Below are 18,585 nucleotides of genomic sequence, written 5' to 3'. Positions count from 1 at the left end.
TGTAGAAAATAGTCAAAATAAAGAAAAGCACTGGAATGAGTAGATGTGTTAACTTTTGACTGTTAGTGTGTGTGTGATATACACAGTACCGTTCAAAAGTATGGGGTCACTTAGAAATGTCCTTGTTTTTGCCCATTTTTTAAATAACGACATTGATAAGAAATAGTGTAGACATTGTTAATGTCGTAAATGACTATTGGTGCTGGAAACGGCAGATTTCTTTATTGAATATCTATATAGGCGTACAGAGGACCATTATCAGCAACCAAATGAATGCTATTCCATGTGAGAAATTGCCAAGAAACTAAAGAGCTCGTACAGGGCTGTGTACTACATCCTTCACAGAACAGCGCAAACTGGCTCTTAACTGGCTGAATGGAAGCAGCAATGTTCCAACATCTAGTGGAAAGCCTTCCCAGAAGAGTGGAGTATGTTATAGCAGAAAAGGGGGGACAAACTCCATAGTAATGCCCACAAATTTGGGATGAGATGTTCGACGAGCTGATGTCCACATACATTTGGTCATGTCGCGTAATGCACAGCAACCAGTTGATGTAGCTACCGTTTTTAATTCCGAGAGAATCCAAAGCCCCAGTGTAGGAAGCTGTATGTCAGAGAGAAGGTTGTTGTCTTTTGTTTATGAACATTTGTTGCATTAAAGAGGCAGTCTGTGATTGGTATATACGTTTTTTGTCTTTTAATATACACTCCCCTCCATATGTATTTGGACAGTGAAGCTAACATTTTAGTTCGTTAATACACACTTAGTGTGTTAAAGTAGTCAAGTTTTGGTTCCATATTCTTAGCACGCACTGAGTACATCAAGCTTGGCTTGTGACTACAAACCCATTACGTGTATTTTTTTGGGGGTATGACCTTTGTGCGTCTAACTTTCTCACTCATCATTATTCACAATTTATGAGTATCCACAATCATGGTAGAATCCACATTTATGTAGAAGTGGTGAGTGTACTCTATACCCATTGAGAGTATAAGAACCTCACTTTATAAATGCCTCATGAGCGTAGTTCAACTGTCATACCCCATCAGAACCCAAAACAATATTTTCTTACGCAATTGTTTGTAAACAATATAATTCTAAACAAACACTGTATAGCCTCAAAACATGGTTTAAAACTGTGATTTGATTTACCAAAACAGTGGCAGGTGACTGCCTGGTTGTTGTTTGAACTGCAGATTGCCCCTTTAACTGTGTCTTACCAGGACTTTATCATTTGTTGACAGTTGTTGTGTTCAAAAGTGGATGCATGTTTTTGTGGGAAATGTCAAGTCTATAGGTGTAAATACAAACCTGTTGATGTAGCTACTGTTTGAAATTCAGAGAGAATCCTAAAGCCAAAGCTGTTTGTGTAAGATAGGGGAGGGAGGAGCGAGGGAAAGGGGAAAAAAAACGAGAAGAGAAGCAAGATGGAGCATTTAAGTGTATGAGTCACCGTTCCTTTGTGACAGTGTTGCAGTGATGCGTGGCCTTGCCATACAGCGGAGGGGGAGAGCGAGAGAAACGAGGGAGCGATGGAGGGATGAGATAAAGGAGGAGAGCTCAGTAAATAAGTGCAGAGAAAAATGGTAGTGACAAGGTGGAGAGAAGGATTATTCAGGCAATGAATAATCTACTACAAAACTATTCAATGTTTTCAGAACTGCACAAAGTAGGTGAGATGAACTGGGCATTCAGGGCGGGCGCCATGTTGGCTGGCCCAGAGCTCCCGTTGGGATGTAGCAGTGGCCACCGTCAAGCCAGCGGATGGAGATATGGGGCGCGTTCAGCAAGACACAACTTTCTGGAACTTTCAGATACAAATATGTATTGTTCAACAAACATGCCTCTCTGACATGTAAAACAAGGAATCATGACGGCTCTATTCGCGGCATTTCTATCTGCAACGTTTGTCAACTTGAACATGGCCATGGTTTTATGCCAACGGTATCCTCTGCTGGACCCTCCTCCCCTCACATGGCCTATCCGGCTCCCTCACAACATCCACTGAAGATATCAACGTTGGTCTTTCAAGCATACTTAAATGAACACACTTCCCCTGCATACTAGATGCATACTTCCTACAACACTAGATATACCTTAAAGGCTTTATGCCATTCCCTTGCCTGTCCCCCTCCTACCCTCCGTTGCCCTCTTCCCATCACATGGTCCTACTTTGCTCCCCTACTGCCAGGGACCTCTATCTAACCCTCTGCATCACAAACAGACTGTTGTTCTTGCTGTTATGAAAGAACAGCCTTCCTGCCCTCACTTTCTCTTTCTCCTCTTCTGTCCCTCCCTCCTTTCATCCTTGCCTTACAAATTGCTGTGATTGGCCCATACCTTCTCGGAGAACGCTACTATATTTGGTGACGGTATGGGGCCCTTGTGTGTGTGTGTGTGTGTGGGGGGGGGGGGGGGGGGGGGCTTGTATGTGCATCTGTTTACCGTTGTTTGTCATATCACAATTTCCTGTGTTATTCTTTTTTTGGAGTCACGCATCAGCCGCGATCAATAATGTTTGATACTGTGAAATAAAGTGCACTTAGAATGTTAGAATGCTGCTCCATTAGGTTTTCCATCTGTCTATATCCCAAATGGCATCCTATTCCCTATATACTGCACTACTTTTACCTATGGAGCCCTGGTCAAAAGTAGTGCACTATATAGGGAATTGGGTGCCATTTGGGATGCACGGCATCAATACTTTATCAGTACACAGATGGAAAATTACTGGGAACATATCACAAATAATGATACAGGTCGTAGGTGCACACAGTGTGTGTGTGTGTGTGTGTGTGAGAGAGAGAGAGAGAGAGAGAGAGACTGAAAGAGAAATAGGGAGAGGTGTCTGTTTTTGATTATGTGGGTGTGTATTCCATTTCCTGATATGGCCTGGCTGTGTGTGTGGTTGCTGATACTAGTTGGCTGTGTGCATAGGCTACAAACATGATGTGAGTTGATTTGACAGTGGTGATGCAGTAACTGTGGGTGTTTAAGTGAATGTACACGTTTATACACGTAACTGCCAAAATAATGGAAACATGAGGGATACAAAGTATATTGAAAGCAGGTGCTTCCATACAGGTGTAGTTCCTGAGCTAATTAAGAAATTAACATCCCATCAGGCTTAGGGTCATAAAAATGCTGAACAGGCCATTATTTTGGCTACTATGGCTATGCCCCCATAGGATGGCAATGCCTGCCTCCACATAATATGAGTGGTCACTGAATGGTTTCATAAGCATGAAATAGATGTAAACCATATGCCATGGCTGCCTCAGTTCACCAGATCTCAACCCAGTTGAACACTTATGGTAGTGTTCTGGAGTGGCGCCTGAGACATCGTTTTCCACCACCGTCAACAAAACACAAAATGATGTTTATTTTGAAAGAACGGTGTCGCATGCCTCTAATAGATTTCCAGACAGCTGTGGAATCTATGACAAGGCACATTGAAGCTGTTCTGACTCGTGGCGGCCCAACACCCTATTAAGACACTTCATGCTCGTGTTGCCTTTATTTTGGCAGTTACCTGTACATCTATCTCTGCATATGTTGACAGACAGTATGTGCAATGAGTGTGTAGTAGGCCCTCTCTGCAGTAGGTCCTGAGCGTGCGTGTGTGTGTGTGTGTGTGTGTGTGTGTGTGTGTGTGTGTGTGTGTGTGTGTGTGTGTGTGTGTGTGTGTGTGTGTGTGTGTGTGTGTGTGCGCGTGCGCGTGTGTGTGTGTGTGCGCGCGCGCGTGTGCGTGCGCGAGTGTGTGTGTGCGTGCGCGAGTGAGGAAGCTTGGCTGACTGCCTAGGGGTTCTGCAGTGGCTCTGCATGGAGATGGTGGCGCGAAGGATGACTCACCCAGCAGAGGAAGGAGGGAAGGGAGGGAGTCACATGACCAATGAATCACTGCTGCTAACCCTCCGTGGGCTGGCTGAGCTACACTCATCAACCTCTCCTCTCCTCCTTTCTCCTCATCCCATCCCTTCCTCTCCTCTTCTCCTTCTTGTCTTCTTCCCTCCTTATCCCATGCCTCCCTCCCTCCATCTTCCTTCCTTCCCTCTCTCCTCTCCTCCTCTCTTTTCCCCATATCTCCTCCCTCCATCACTCGCTTCCTTCACTCCTCCTCTCATCCCTCCTTCCCTCCATCCATCCATCCATCCATCCCTCTCTCCTCTCCCCTCCTCTCCTCCATCCATCCCTCCCACTCACCAACCTATCCTCTATTCCTCTCATTTATTTGCAATCTATCTCTTTATTTAGACTCTGAGTGAGTGAGTGAGTGAGAGAGAGAGAGAGAGAGAATAACAATAATAATAATGATGAACTAGCTAACTAACATAAATTATTGTATCAGAAACACCAACAAATGGAACTCTGTTTAAATACTCACTCCACTCACACTTCACCCATCAATTTACCCCATGCTTCCATAGCCATATGATTGGATAACCTTTGACAGTGTGAGTCTCCATTATATCTCTATCATTGCCAGCGGGCTCCAGAGGGGGCAGCCCACCTGTTCGACAAGGGGGAAACAGGCACTCCTTACTGAGATCAAAGCTTCTGGCCGACCCCTTGTGCTCTGGATCTCAGCGTGACAGTGATGCATGTTTGAATCTCCCCAGTAACAGTGGTAGGTCCCTGACACAGCGGCACCATGGGACTTTGTTGGTACATATAGTCTGACATGACTTCCTTTCCTCTCTTCCCTCGTTCCCCCTCTTCCTTCTCTCCCTTCCTTCCCTCTCTTCTCCTCCTGTTCCGTTGCTAGATACATGGTGTGTGTGTGTGTGTGTGTGTGAGATTGTGTGTGTGTATCCATCCCTCCAGTGAGCAGAGATCAACCTTTCCTCTGATCACCCATTAAATCTCAAACAGCTCCCTGAACACACACACTCCAACCTTTCTTCTCCCCTCTTACCCCTTCCTTCCCTCCTCTGCTTTCTCCCCCTTCCTCCCCACTTCTCCCTCCTCTCCCCTTAGGTGCATGTGTTATCAAACCAACACAACCATTCTTCTTCCCTGTATCCCTCTTCTGCTTCCTCTCTCATCCTCCTCTTCTTTCCCACTCCCTAACATCCCCTCATCCTTCACTTCCTTCTTCTGCTCCACTCCACCTCTTCCGTCCCTCATCTCTTTAGTCAGTACAGAATTAACAAGGCGACGTGGTTTGAATTGAAGAGGGGAGTCCATGAGCGCAAACAAAGGATATCAAGGACCTGGAAGGATTCTGTATGGAGGAATGGTCTATGATCCCTCCCAATGTGTTCTCCAACTCAAATGAAACTATTTAGAAAAAGGTGAGGTGAGGTATTGAAAACAGGGGTGTAAATAATAACCTTTTTGAGACTTGTTAAACAAAATCTATTTCCCTGAGCAATTGTGTTAGTGTAAAATAATATAATTTCTAATTTTTTGGCAGCATTAAGAACAAATGCTCTTTCCGTGACAGACTGACCAGGTGAATCCATTATCCCTTATTGATGTCACTTTTTAAATCCACTTCAGTCAGCGTAGATGAAGGAGAGGAGACAGGTTAAAGAAGGATTTTTAAGCCTTGAGACAATTGAGACATGGATTGTGTTTATGGGCCATTCAGAGGGTGAATGGGCAAGACAAAAACTGTACTTTTTGAACAGGGTATGGTAGGAAGTGCCAGGCGCACCGGTTTGGGTTAAGAACTGCAATGCTGCTGGATTTTTTTTAGGCTCAACAGTTTCCCGTGTGTATCAGAAATGGTCCACCAGCCAAAGGACATCCAGCATCCCTGTGGAACGCTTTCGACACCTTGTAGAGTCCATGCCCCGAAGGAATTGAGGCTGTTCTGAGGGCAAAAAAAGGTGGTAGTGCAACTCAATATTATTATACTCCGTGTAGCTCAGTATATGAATTATTTATTTTATACAGTCATTTTGGCTCATCTTTGTCAATGGTGTCAATAATTTCCGACCCCACTGTATGTACAAAACGTCATGACTGGAGACAAACGGGACAGGACATATGCTTGTTCAAAGTTTGTATTTCAGGTGATTACTTCACCCAAGTGGTGTCTGAAATATCACTTGTGACTAAAGTACGTACGAACGGACGGAGACAGATCCATAGTTCCCATCTGATTTCGTTGTGGGGGACAATAGGTGGTGTGTTGGCATCGATTGGCTGTAAATCTCATGCAGGTTGTGTGCTAATCACTGTGTTATAAAGGAATACATTGTAGCAAGTAGCAGTATCAGTTTTGTCTACGGTTGCAAAATTCGGGTAACTTTCCCAAAAACTTTCCCAAAATGTTTCAGAAATCCTTGTTGGAAGATTCCCGGAATCAGAAGGGAATAAGCAAGAAATCCCTATCAAACATAGTGTGCTGTTTTCATGATGGTTTGTCCCATTGTTGCTGCGTGTGATAGGTGAGAAAAGGAGTCAAAGTCAAGAGCCAATAGAACTTCACACAAAAAAAAAAAAAAGGCATTTCACTTTCATAATAAAAAATAGTTCATTTTATTTATTTCTCTCTGTGTAGCAAAACTAGTCATCATGGATACATGCGGTTATTTACAATCAGCAACACGCATGTTTATTACGACATAGGTACAAGGTACATCTAGAAATAGAGCACATAGATCAGAACATCCTCATACAAGACTTCAACAGGGTTTTTTTCCCGGGTACTTCGTACTTCTATAAAGTCATCTTTTAGTTCTCCTTTGAGATTTTTTTTTATACTTTTATTTAATGCTCGTTAAGTTCATCAAAAAGAAGCAACACATTTTAGATGCAGGCACACAGAAACGTGCAGCAGACTGTCTTCTATCTTGTCTTTCTTTCTCATACCTGTAAATGTTCTCTTTCCCTCCCTCTCTTTTTAGAAGAGAAACAAAAAACAAACAAATCTGTTTCAAAGTGGAAGTAATGTTTAGGTATACCTTCCCCACTTTTCACGACCTTCCATATAATCTCTCTGTCTCTCTCTCTCTCTCTCTCTCCTACAGCAGATATCTTACACTTCAGTATTGAGTAGGAGGTTTGAAAGGCCAAATCTGTCCCCTTAGATCAGTGTTTCTAGTGGACCCACTCAAATGCCAAAATGCAATGAGTTCAGTTGAGTGAACTGAAACAGTCCTAAAGGTATGTCCCAAATGGCACCGATTCCCAAATGGCACCGATTCCAGTTAAGCAGAACACACATGTCAAATCAAACACCACTCCCAATGTTTTCCCAGTGTTTCTCCCCCCGTCGCTTCTCTAAAATAATGGATTTTTCATTGGTGTCTGTGGCGTCAGTCACATTGAAAATGGTTTCACTTTGAGATTGTCTCTGCTGTGTTTGATTGAGCTTTGATGCTAGCCACGCCAATGAGTGCATCCCAAATGGCACCATTTTCCCCATATGGTGCACATAGGGCTCTGTTCAAAAGTAGTGCACTATTAAAGGGAATAGGGTACAATTTGGGACACAAGCTCTGTCATTGGCTACGAGATTGCCACATGGTTATTTAAAGACATGAGGGTGGGTTCGTGCCCAGGCTCTGTTGTAACCGGCCGCGACCGGGAGGTCCGTGGGGCGACGCACAATTGGCCTAGCGTCGTCCGGGTTAGGGAGGGGTTGGCCGGTAGGGATATCCTTGACTCATCGCGCACCAGCGACTCCTGCGGCGGGCCGGGCGCAGTGCGCGCTAACCAAGGTTGCCAGGTGCACGGTGTTTCCTCCGACACATTGGTGCGGCTGGCTTCCGGGTTGGATGGCGCTGTGTTAAGAAGCAGTGCGGCTTGGTTGGGTTGTGTATCGGAGGACGCATGACTTTCAACCTTTGTCTCTCCCGAGCCCGTACGGGAGTTGTAGCGATGAGACAAGATAGTAGCTACTAAAACAATTGGATACCACGAAATTGGGGAGAAAACGGGGGAAAAAACGTTTTTTGTTGGGGTTTCGTTTACAAGGAAATATTGAACGAGTAAGGATTTGGAGGTGATTAGATATTGATTTCCAATAACACAATGATTTTTTTGTTTGTGGTGAGATACTGAATCACAGTCCTTTCCAGCATCTAAAGGCATAAACACAGAGACATATTGGTTTCTCTACAGTAGAACAGAGTGAAAATCCTGGACTGTTTTCAGTTTCTTTTCCCTAATTCTAATTTCATTTCACTCATTCATCGGGAGTATGTGAGGGACGATTCCATTTCAAATCAAGTCCGTTTCATTGAAAAATTCCCATTTTTTTTTTCAATTTGTGAATCGAATTTGAGATTGAATGGAATTGTAATCACAACCCCATTTCTCTACAAGGGCTTAACTCAATTCTACCCCCTTTACAAAGTCAACAGTCTTAGCAAAATGAGGGGGAAACCATAATAAGGCAATATAAAACTGTATTTCAGTATTTTCAGTTTCTTTCCTTTAAAATCACTTTGTCTTACAAATATTTGGAATGTATGAATGTGTAAATCTTAGCACTGCTTTGTAGAAAAAACACAAGTACATTACAAGTACATTACAAGTACATTACAAGTACATTAAATAAATACAATCATATATTCATAAGTTAATCAAAAAGTGTGCCGACGGACAATTGACATAAAAATGTTACAGTTTTTTGTTGTTGGAACAAACTCACTGTGATAACGACAGGAAATAACAAAACAGAAGTGATTAAAAACAGACAAGTAACAAATAATCAAAAAACAAACAATGTATTTGATTAATAAATAGTGACTGCATTTGCGTACAGTATGGCACCGTATCATCAAGCGTATCGGTAACAATAACAATGACTTTCTCTGCCCTTGACGATAACTGTTTGTTATCTGTGAGTTCTTGAAAAGGACCAATTCGATATTTTTTTTGCAAGCTTCATTTTCTGTAAACAACCAACGACGTGTAACTGAAATGGTGACAATGGAACCACCGATAACAATAAAACACAACAGATACACATTGGTAAAGGCTTTATATCCATTAGGGCCTCTTCTCCAATAGCGATGGCTAGTCTTTTGGAATATAAACACACTTGACTGTGCATTTTGGCTCCAAACATTGACATGTGTGTATTTGTTAACAACTGTAAGTCTCTTGTATGAGTTTTGGATCATTTTGGAACATGATAGTCAGGCTGAGTCCCAAATGGCACCCTATCCCATATATATAGTGCACTACTTTTGACCAGAGCCCCATGGACCCTGGACAAAAGTATTGCGCAACATAGGGAATAGGGTGCCATTTGCAATTTCCCCTCAATGTTGGTCTTCTGAACGATGCCGACGCTCCCTCATATTTTCCAGAATCCCAGGATGATGAGATGAGTCTATAGAGTCAGTGTTCTATGGTTCTGTATGTTCTATAGTTCTTTATGTGATTGGTTTAGTGCCCCTCTTTCAGTCATTTTGGACAACAGCTTCAGTTTCATCTTCCAAAGAAAAGAGCAAGAGGAATGAATGGATGTGTGTCATCCTGACTCCCTCACTTTTCTATCTGCAAGTTCATTTTTCCTCTATACAAAAAAAAAGCTACATGGAATTTGTGTTGCTCTTTGACAAAAATCTAACAGTACATTAAAGAGACAAAACCAAGGCAAAACCTGAAATCAAAAGTAAGTGGTGTAAAAAAAAAATCCATTGTTCTCTTTTCCTCCCCTTTTCCCCTCCCTCCTTCCCGCCCCCTCTCTCTCTTTCCTCTCTTTTCACTGAAACATCCTAGGCCTGGGTTTCATAAAGACCTGTTGAATGTAGTTCTCCAGGTCTTCATTGCTATCTTGCTGCTGCGGCCCCATCCCTATCCCCTGCATCCCATAGTAATCTTGGTCCCGGGTCACCAAAGGTGCTGAGGGCGCTTGGTAATAGTAACCATGCCGATGGCGAGGCTGAACCTGACCCCTGGGTGGGGACGAGCGAGGTTTAGGCATGGGGACGGGGACGGGTAGGGGGTTGTATGTCCTGGGGTGTGGGGGGAGGAGGTAGTTGGGATAGTTGGAGTAATTGGGGTAGTAGAGGTTCCGCCGGAGTGCAGCGGGGGGCTTCCTCGGGCGGGGCTGTACCCAGGGACGGTACCTCCTCTTGGGGGGGAAATCAAAGTCGTAGTCCAGAGAATTCGACAGGAGGTCGTTGAGCATGTAGGAAGGCTTGGCATAGAACAGGGGTTTGGGCTTGGGAGGGGGGAAGTAAATTGGGTAGTAGCCTCGATAGGGCTTCTGTTGGTAGAAGGGATAGTTGTTGTTAGTAGTTATAGGATAGTTGGAGGAAGTCCGAAAGGACTTCTGTTGAGGTTTGATCCAGAGGTCTTGTTTTGAGGGTTTGATGGAAGATTTGTCCTTGAACCAGGCCTTGAGGGGATTGATGGCCGCGAGAGGCTGCTTCAGGGTGGGGTATCGGGGGTGTGAAGGCTGGGCATCGACGGCTTTGGCTGCTGGGTAAACCAGGGGTCTTTGCTGGGGTCGTTGCCAGGGCAATGTCTCAGGAGCGTCTTTCTTCTTCTTCTTCTCAACGTCGCTGATGATGTCAACGACGTCGTCCGCGGGGAGGTGGAGCTTACTGGAGATCTCGATGAGCTTATCAATGGTCTGAGGATCAATATCATCGTCCTCGCTGACGACCTCCTCGTCAGAGCGCTTGTCCTCCGCTGCGTTGGACAGCAGGGTCTTCTTGTTCTGGTACTTTCCTTTGTCCTGTTTGACCATGTACTGCAGGAGCATGTCCGAGGCTATGTCCGCCAACTTCTCCTCCTCGGCTTTGGCCCTCTGAGCTTCCATCGCCTGCCTCCTGACCTCCTCCTGCTCCTCCTTTGCCCTCCTCTCTTCCTCCTCGGGGCTCAGCATTTCCTCATCATCCTCCTCAGCTGCCGGTCGAGCCAGATTGTCAAAGTCGTCCATGAAGTTGCCTCCTCTATAAGTGGGCATGTTCAGGGCTTTCTGCATCTCCTCTTGCCATTTGAGCTTCTTCGACATGGCTCGGGGGTATCCTTTAGCTTTGGGTTTTATCTGGTTGTGGATCAGGGCTTGGTCTGTGTCGTCTTGGCTGTAGGCCCTGCTCTCTCTCCCTCTCTGCTCCTGGGCCTCCCTCTCTCTCTTGTTAGCTGTGTTGTAGTTCTGCAGTTCCTCCAACATGCTCTGTAGGTTCTGCACTTCATCTGGACTTAGTTGCTCCTCTTCTTCCTCTTGCTGGGTCTCCTGTGAGGTGGGTGGTCCCTGCTGCGCATCTTCTCTGGCCCCCACTTCCTTCACTCCCACCTCCTCCCCTCTTTCTCCTTCTGCCGGAGGTCGTTTCTCCTTTCCAGGAATCGTCTGGCTGGTGGTGTGGCTAGTCACTTTCTCTGTTAGTCTTTCCTCCTCCTCCTGTGCTCTCTTCCTCTCCTCCTCCTCCTCCTCATTCCTCTCTCGCTCCTCCTTGCCCTGCGCCGCAGCGGCTGCCATTACCAGCTCAAGCTCCTCGCGACCGTCCCTGTCTCGGTCTGCTCCCTCCTCATCCAATGCGGCTCTCACCTCCTCTCCCTTCTCCTCCTCCTGCCTCTCTCTCTCATTCTCCTCTTTTCCTCTCTCCTTTTCCTTGCGCCCATCCTCCACACCGTTCCTCCTTTCCCCGTGTGGCTTATTCATCGCCTCCAGCAGAACGGCTGCTAATGTTTTGGGGTCCATGCCTCCAAAAAGCTCATCCTCCTCTTCTGCTCTCTCTCTCTGTGGAAGTCTGCCCTTCCTCCCTTCATTCTCTCCCTCGGTTGGCCTAAGTCCAAGAGGGGAAGGAGCATGGCTGTCGCCGGGGCTGTGTGTCTCGGTCACCACGGAGGCGGTGAGCGGGAGGGTTAGGGTAAGTCTCAACAAGACAACCAGTAGGATAAGGGCACTTGTGGCGAAGTGGGACCACATCATGACCACACAGAAAGGACAAGAGGGGGCGAGGGAAGGTGATGCTCCTGGTGAATGAGAGACAGAAAATATAGATTTGTTAGATAAAATAAGAAAAATGGGTGAACCCACGTAGAATTTTTATTCTATGGAACCCCCCTATACAATAGAAAGCATTTTCTCTTTCTATACCTATAATGAAAAGTTTCACAGGATGGTACAAATTTTTTAATGAGCATATATATATATATATAATTTTTTAAATTCTTATTTACAATGACAGCCTACACTGACCAAACCCGGATGATACTGGGCCAACTGTGCGCTGCCCTATGGGACTCCCGATCATGGCCGGGTGTGATACAGCCTGGATTCGAACAAGGGTTTCTGTAGTGACACCTCAAGCACTGAGATGCAGTGCCTTAAACCGCTGCGCCACTCGGGAGCTGCATATACAGTTCAGTTAAAGTATGTGGTGTCACTGCCAAGAAAACCATTAGCTCATAGCATTATTAAAGTGAAATGAATTAATGGACATGAGTCAGCCTGTAAAGGAATGAGGGATATGAACCAAATAATTAGCACAAATGGAGTAGATGATGTCATCACTCATCTGCATGCGAAAACAATTCTCAACCTAGAATCATGATGAAACACTAGAGTAGGTTGCTTTTACAACAGATGTCATTTTCTCAGTACACACTACTCAGTTTCCCCCATAAATATAACATACATAATAGACAAAATACTATATTCATTCACCTTAATCAATGTAGATCATGCACCTCTGTGCAGGTCACAAATAACATCAGTTGAGCATAGGGACCCACACAAAATGGCTGACCAGTATTGGGCCAACAGTTTGAAATGGTTTCTCAACGACTTCCTAGCTTTTCGGCTACTTCCATGGCTCATATTAATTGCTTTCACAACAATGCCTTTGAATCCAGTTTGTCCAATTTGGACTTTTCCTCAATTGAATTGTTCCGCTCCACAGGCTAAACTAGAATACCTGTAGGCTATTTGCTGCAAGGTGTCAAGATAAATGAAACTCTTGTGCGTCGATTTGTGTTTAAACCGTGTGATTTGGCACATGCTATACAGTATTTAGTATTTTCTCGCGCCTCCACTGAGCTGATCTAACAAAAGGTTAATTGGCTCAGTGTCTCGAGCTAGTGCTGTTCCTTGCGTGTGTAATGCTCCCTTCGCATGTGAGCGCTCCAGGCACGTGGTAATAGGGCGGGTGGCAATTGGCAAGAAAGCGTTCCAATGCGCGTGCTACAGAGACGAAGTAGGTGCTATTTGTAAGGTCATCTATATCAGTGGCCATGGCAACAACCGATTTCACATTGATCGCTACAGTATAATACCTACCAGTAACTACACAATGATTTCGGATTTTTTTTCTCTCTCTTAAAAATTCAATAAGTAGCATGAATAGACTGATGAAATAATCAATAGCAATCGATCATCTCCTTCATTACAGCCACAACAATGTCAAACACAAACCCATTGGATTTAACCACTGACACAGGTACTGTACTCATTGCAGATATCATCCCAGAATGTAGATGAGATTGAAAATGGACATGAGATTAAAAGATCATAATACCGCATTGAGGCTGCATCCCAATTGGCAGGCTATTCCCTACCCAACACAGTGCACTACTTTTGACCAGAGCTCTATGGGTCCTGGTCAAAATAGTAGGCCAACAGTTAATAAGCTGCCATTTGGGATGCATGATATAGGTTTGACCCCTGGATAATCAAAACACAGATGGATCAGTGTAATCTACAGAGTGAGAGATTAGGAGACAACCTACCTGGCCTGGATGATGCACCCGTGTGTGTGTGTGTGTGTGTGTGTGTGTGTGTGTGTGTGGATGACACACCACAAATCTCACTTTCTCCCAATAGAGTGATCTTTCCTAACATGTCCAAGTCATGCGTAGGCAAACTGTATAGCAACAATCTATATCACCTTACAATTATTCCATCTCTTTGGTTGGCTTTATTGGTCCCATTTTTTCATACTTAATTCTTTAGCTGTATAATGTTTGGTAAACGTTGTACCTCGGGTAGTACAGGTATTAAAAAGCTTCTGGAACCACATATGTCTGTCTCACCCGTTCTCATAATTCTATCGGCAAATTCCCATCCCCGAGGGCAATATACGTAGGGTGCTGTCTCTCCACCAAAGCACATTTGCTTTTAAGAAGCCCTATCTAGCCATAATCTGCTCAGTCGAAACGCCACACGACCTGGGAGAAGCGCTCTGTTGCCTCAAGATTAAACGTGCAAGAACTCTATCACCACATGAACTCTAGTATGCATGAAAGTATAGAAGAAAGCAGAGCACTTATACACATAATTAATGCATGTACATAAATGTCTCAACTAACTATTAAAAAGTAGCATCAAAATTGGTTTGACATGCAAAACCACTCTTTTACGCAGCCAGATGCAGCTGTTTAAAGTGTCCTTTTCACCCTGTCTTTACTTGGTCTTCCTGGGTTTATTCTTGGCAGTTTGTGACGCCATGGTGATGGCAAAGATGATGGAAGACTGGGAAGAGGCGTGGCTATGATGATGATGATGGTTATGATGATATGACAATTATCATGATCATTATCATCTCCGGTAATCCCTGTCAATATGATTACCACAATCGTTAGCCAACCTCAGTCATTCTATCATTCGATTATTTCTCTTCTCATAATCCACACCCATTTTCTTGTAGGCTATTTATACTGAGAGATAGTAATCTCTTACAATTTACAAAGATTAGTATTGAAAAATAAGTTGAAATTTGTGAAAATACATTCCTTTATGTTGATCTTTTAAAACACTTGTGTTATATATATGTTGTTTATTTTAGGGTGTAGATCATCTTTAATATTGCAGATAGATTGTGGCCTCTATATATATATATTTTGGGGTGGCAGGTAGCCTAGTGGTTAGAACATTGGACCAGTAATCGCAAGGTTGCTAGATCAAATCCCTGAGTTGACAAGGTACAAATCTGTTGTTCTGCCCCTGAACAAGGAAGTTAACCCACTGTTCCTAGGCAGTCATTGTAAATAAGAATGTGTTCTTAACTGACTTGCCTAGTTCAATAAAACATCTAATATATATATATATATGCCTTTGAAATGTATTCAGACCCCTTTTCCAAATTTTGTTAGCTTTATTCTAAAAATGATTCAATTGTTTATTTTGCTCAACAATCTACACACAATACACCATAAGGACAAAGCAAAAACATTTTTTTTGTGCAGATGTATACATTTCTTTATTTTTTATTACATAAGTATTCAGACCCTTTTCTATGAGACCCGAAATTGAGCTCAGGTGCATCCTGTTTCCATTAAGCATCCTTGAGATGTTTCTACAAGTTGATTGAGTCCACCTGTGGTAAATTCAATTGATTGGACATTATTTGGAAAAGGCACACGCCTGTCTAGGAATTGAAGTGTTTGGAAGCACCAAGACTTTTCCTAGAGCTGGCCGCCCCGCGAAACTGAGCAATCGGGGGAGAAGAACCCGATGGTCACTCTGACAGAGCTACAGAATTGCTCTGTGGAGGTGGGAGAACCTTCCAGATGGACAACCACCTCTGCATCACTCCACCAATCATGCCTTTATGGTAGAGTGGCCAGACGGAAGCCACTCCTCAGTAAAAGGCACATGACAGCCAGCTTGGAGCTTGCCAAAAGGCACCTAAAGACTCTCAGACCATGAGAAACAAGATTCTCTGGTCTGATGAAACCAAGACTGAACTCTTTGGCCTGAATACCAAGCATAAAGTCTGGAGGAAACATAGCACCATCCCTACGGCGAAGCATGGTGGTGGCAGCATCATGCTTTGGGGATGTTTTTCAGCGGCAAGGACTGGGAGACTAGTCAGGATCGAGGCAACGATGAATGGAGCAAAATACAGAGATCCTTGATGAAAACCTGCTCAATAGTGCTCAGGACCTCAAACTGGGGTGACAGTTCACCTTCCAACAGGACAACAACCCTAAGCACACAGCCAAGACAATGCAGGAGTGGCTTCGGGACAAGTCTCTGAATGTCCTTGAGTGGCCCAGCCAGAGCCCGGACTTGAACCCGATCAAACATCTCTGGAGAGACCTGAAAATAGCTGTGCAGCAACACTCACCATCCAACCTGGAGATCTGCAGAGGAGAATAAGAGAAGCTCTCCAAATATAGGTGTGCCAAGCTTGTAGCGTCATACTCAAGACTCACGGCTATAATCACTGCCAAAGGTGCTTCAAACAAAGCACAGAGTAAAGGGTCTGAATACTTATGTAAATGTGATTTCATTTTTATTTCATTTGCTGAAATGTCTAAACATGCTTTTTCTTTGTTATTATGGGGTAGATTGATGATTGTAATGTAACAATGTAGAAAAAGTGTAGGGGTCCGATCACTTTCTGAATGCACTTATATATATATATATATTATTTTTTTCTCCCCCTTACACTATCACCTCTCCCCTAATTGGAGTAAACACATTCAATATATTTTCCTTTATTATTAAAACACTTTTGTTACTATTTCTTTTAACTACAGTCTGTCTTAACTAAATGCAAGGTGGAATCCCATACAAACTCTCAAATACATGACCATAGCTTTAGTTTTCAGTCGTTCATGCCACAGGATCAATCAGTTTTATCACTTTTTAAATAAGATATATTAAAGTAGTTAAGACTTACCTGGTGTCTTGCGGTGAAACCAGATAGGCTACTTTCTCCTCCTTGTCACTCCTCAAATCTCTCTAATTCAACGTGTTACTCTAACTCAACACACCAATGTCTACTCAACACAAATAAAGCTCGGTGTTGTTTGGAAGTGTGTATAAAGTAGAAAGTTATTTCTCCCTTTTGGTTTGTCTACTGTTGCCTCATTCGCTGTGCGTCTGTTTCAGTGAGTATTACCACGGACAGCACCGCAGGTTTTCTTACTGTTGCCTCATTCGCTGTGCTTCTGTTTCAGTGAGTTATCACCGGCAGCACCGCTTCTTTATACGTCCCCCCCTCCCTGCCTACGTGACCTGACGTCAGAGTTTTCCCCTAGTGACGGAACCAAGCTTTCATTGATAAGAATTTTCGCTTCGCTCGAATGAACCACGAGCGTTCTGGCTCTGCCACACTGCAGTAGCCTGATGAATGAACGGAAACGGGGTGAATTAGATAGTATTTCTCCCGCCAGGGGGGAGCATAGCCAAGAACACACCACAGGTGAGGGAGATAGGTGAACTCAGCCGCGGGATGTAGTTTGGGGGTGGGTGGGTGCTGCGTTAGTTTCCAGACGGGAGGGGGGCAGATTTTTGTTTTTGTTGTCTGCACTGAAGACACTATAATCGCTAACTATTAAAGGGCCAGTACACTACTTTTGTGATAAAAAAAACTACATGTATTTGAGTCTTTACCAGCATTTGTAACTTGAGTCTGATAATGATCTGTACAAAATAGTTAATCTGATCTATTCTGGTCTAACATTTTCCATTTTAGTAGTTTTATCCTGAGCAATTTACAGAAGTGAGTGCATACCTTTTCATACAGGTCCCCCGTGGAATTGAACCCATGACCCTTGCATTGCAAGCACAATGCTCTACCAACTCAGCCACATCATTAAATCATCACACACCACTTAATGTCTCAATGTACTCAATTACTGTATCGTGCACTGTTTTTCTTCATGGTGATGGAAAGTCTACAGGTACAAACCTAGATGACCAGCCTATATACAATACAGTAATGTACATGAAGTGGTTTCTTGGGATAGCAAATTAATACTGCACAAAAAGTAGTGGTTGTTGTGTATCGATATTCTAGCTTTGTCCCTTTGGGGCACCTGTACCTATGTTGGAATGCTTGGAATGTTTTGTCCTGTGAAATGCATTAATGAGCCTATTATGTCAACAAAGCTTGTATCCATTAGTTTATGTCATAGATTATCAACGTTAGACTAATTTACTATCTTATGCCTTCTCGGCCCTTTCTTCATTTGGAAACATTATGCATTTTCTCCAGCAAATGTCAAGGCGTACACTGCTGTATGGAGAGTAGAGTCCAATCTAATTAAAGGATCATTTACTCTGATGGTGGGGCAGGCTACAATGAGCAGTGCTTGTCTGACTCATACAGTGATTGGACATGGAAGTGTTTGTGTGCAATACAGAGGCTGCATATTCACAGGCTGCCCAATTCTGATCTTTTTTCCACTAATTGGTCTTTTGACCAGTCCCATCTGATCTTTTCACATCAGATCTTTTTCAAAGCTGATCTGACTGGTCAAAAGACCCATTTGTGAAAAAAGAAGATCAGAATTGGGCTGCCTGTGTAAACCCAGCAAGAGAGACAGAGAGAAATAGAGAGGAAGAGTGTGTGTGAGTGTGCGCGTGCATGTATATGCGTTTGTGTAGATCTGAGTGTGTTTCCAGCAGAGATAGATGACACAGGTAATCGGGTGCCAAGGGGGCAGATTCTCCTATAACAGTTTAATTTTACCGTCTGCCACTCAATATTAGAGCGGCGCGCGGGTTTGTTGTTTTGCAGCTTCCTCGTTTCCCCGCAGTGACTCACCTTCTCTAATGCTGCCCACATGGCACCTTTGGGACGTGGGTTTGATATATGTATGAAAGTGAGGTCAAAACTAATTTTCAATGATCTAAATAGTTGCCAACTCTGATAGCCTAAGATAAATCAAATCTGAACAAAAAATATACATATATACAGTGGGGCAAAAAAGTA

At 43.8% G+C, this 18,585-nt stretch overlaps 1 protein-coding gene across 1 annotated transcript; it reads right to left on the bottom strand.

Annotated features, from left to right (window-relative positions):
• Positions 1-7,801: 7,801 nt before the first annotated feature.
• On the bottom strand, positions 7,802-16,845 carry LOC110500364 (stress response protein NST1). The gene is made up of 2 exons (XM_021577695.2): positions 16,546-16,845; positions 7,802-11,893 (listed from the first exon to the last, which is right to left on the bottom strand). The coding sequence occupies exon 2, from the start codon at positions 11,847-11,849 to the stop codon at positions 9,672-9,674; it is 2,178 nt and encodes a 725-aa protein (XP_021433370.2). The 5' UTR covers positions 11,850-11,893; positions 16,546-16,845; the 3' UTR covers positions 7,802-9,671.
• Positions 16,846-18,585: the final 1,740 nt, after the last annotated feature.

This window comes from Oncorhynchus mykiss, chromosome 21 (assembly GCF_013265735.2).
Source record: "Oncorhynchus mykiss isolate Arlee chromosome 21, USDA_OmykA_1.1, whole genome shotgun sequence".
Classification (NCBI taxonomy): Eukaryota; Metazoa; Chordata; class Actinopteri; order Salmoniformes; family Salmonidae; genus Oncorhynchus; species Oncorhynchus mykiss.
Note: the sequence above shows the minus strand (reverse complement) of the source record. Positions and strands in the feature narration are given on the sequence as shown.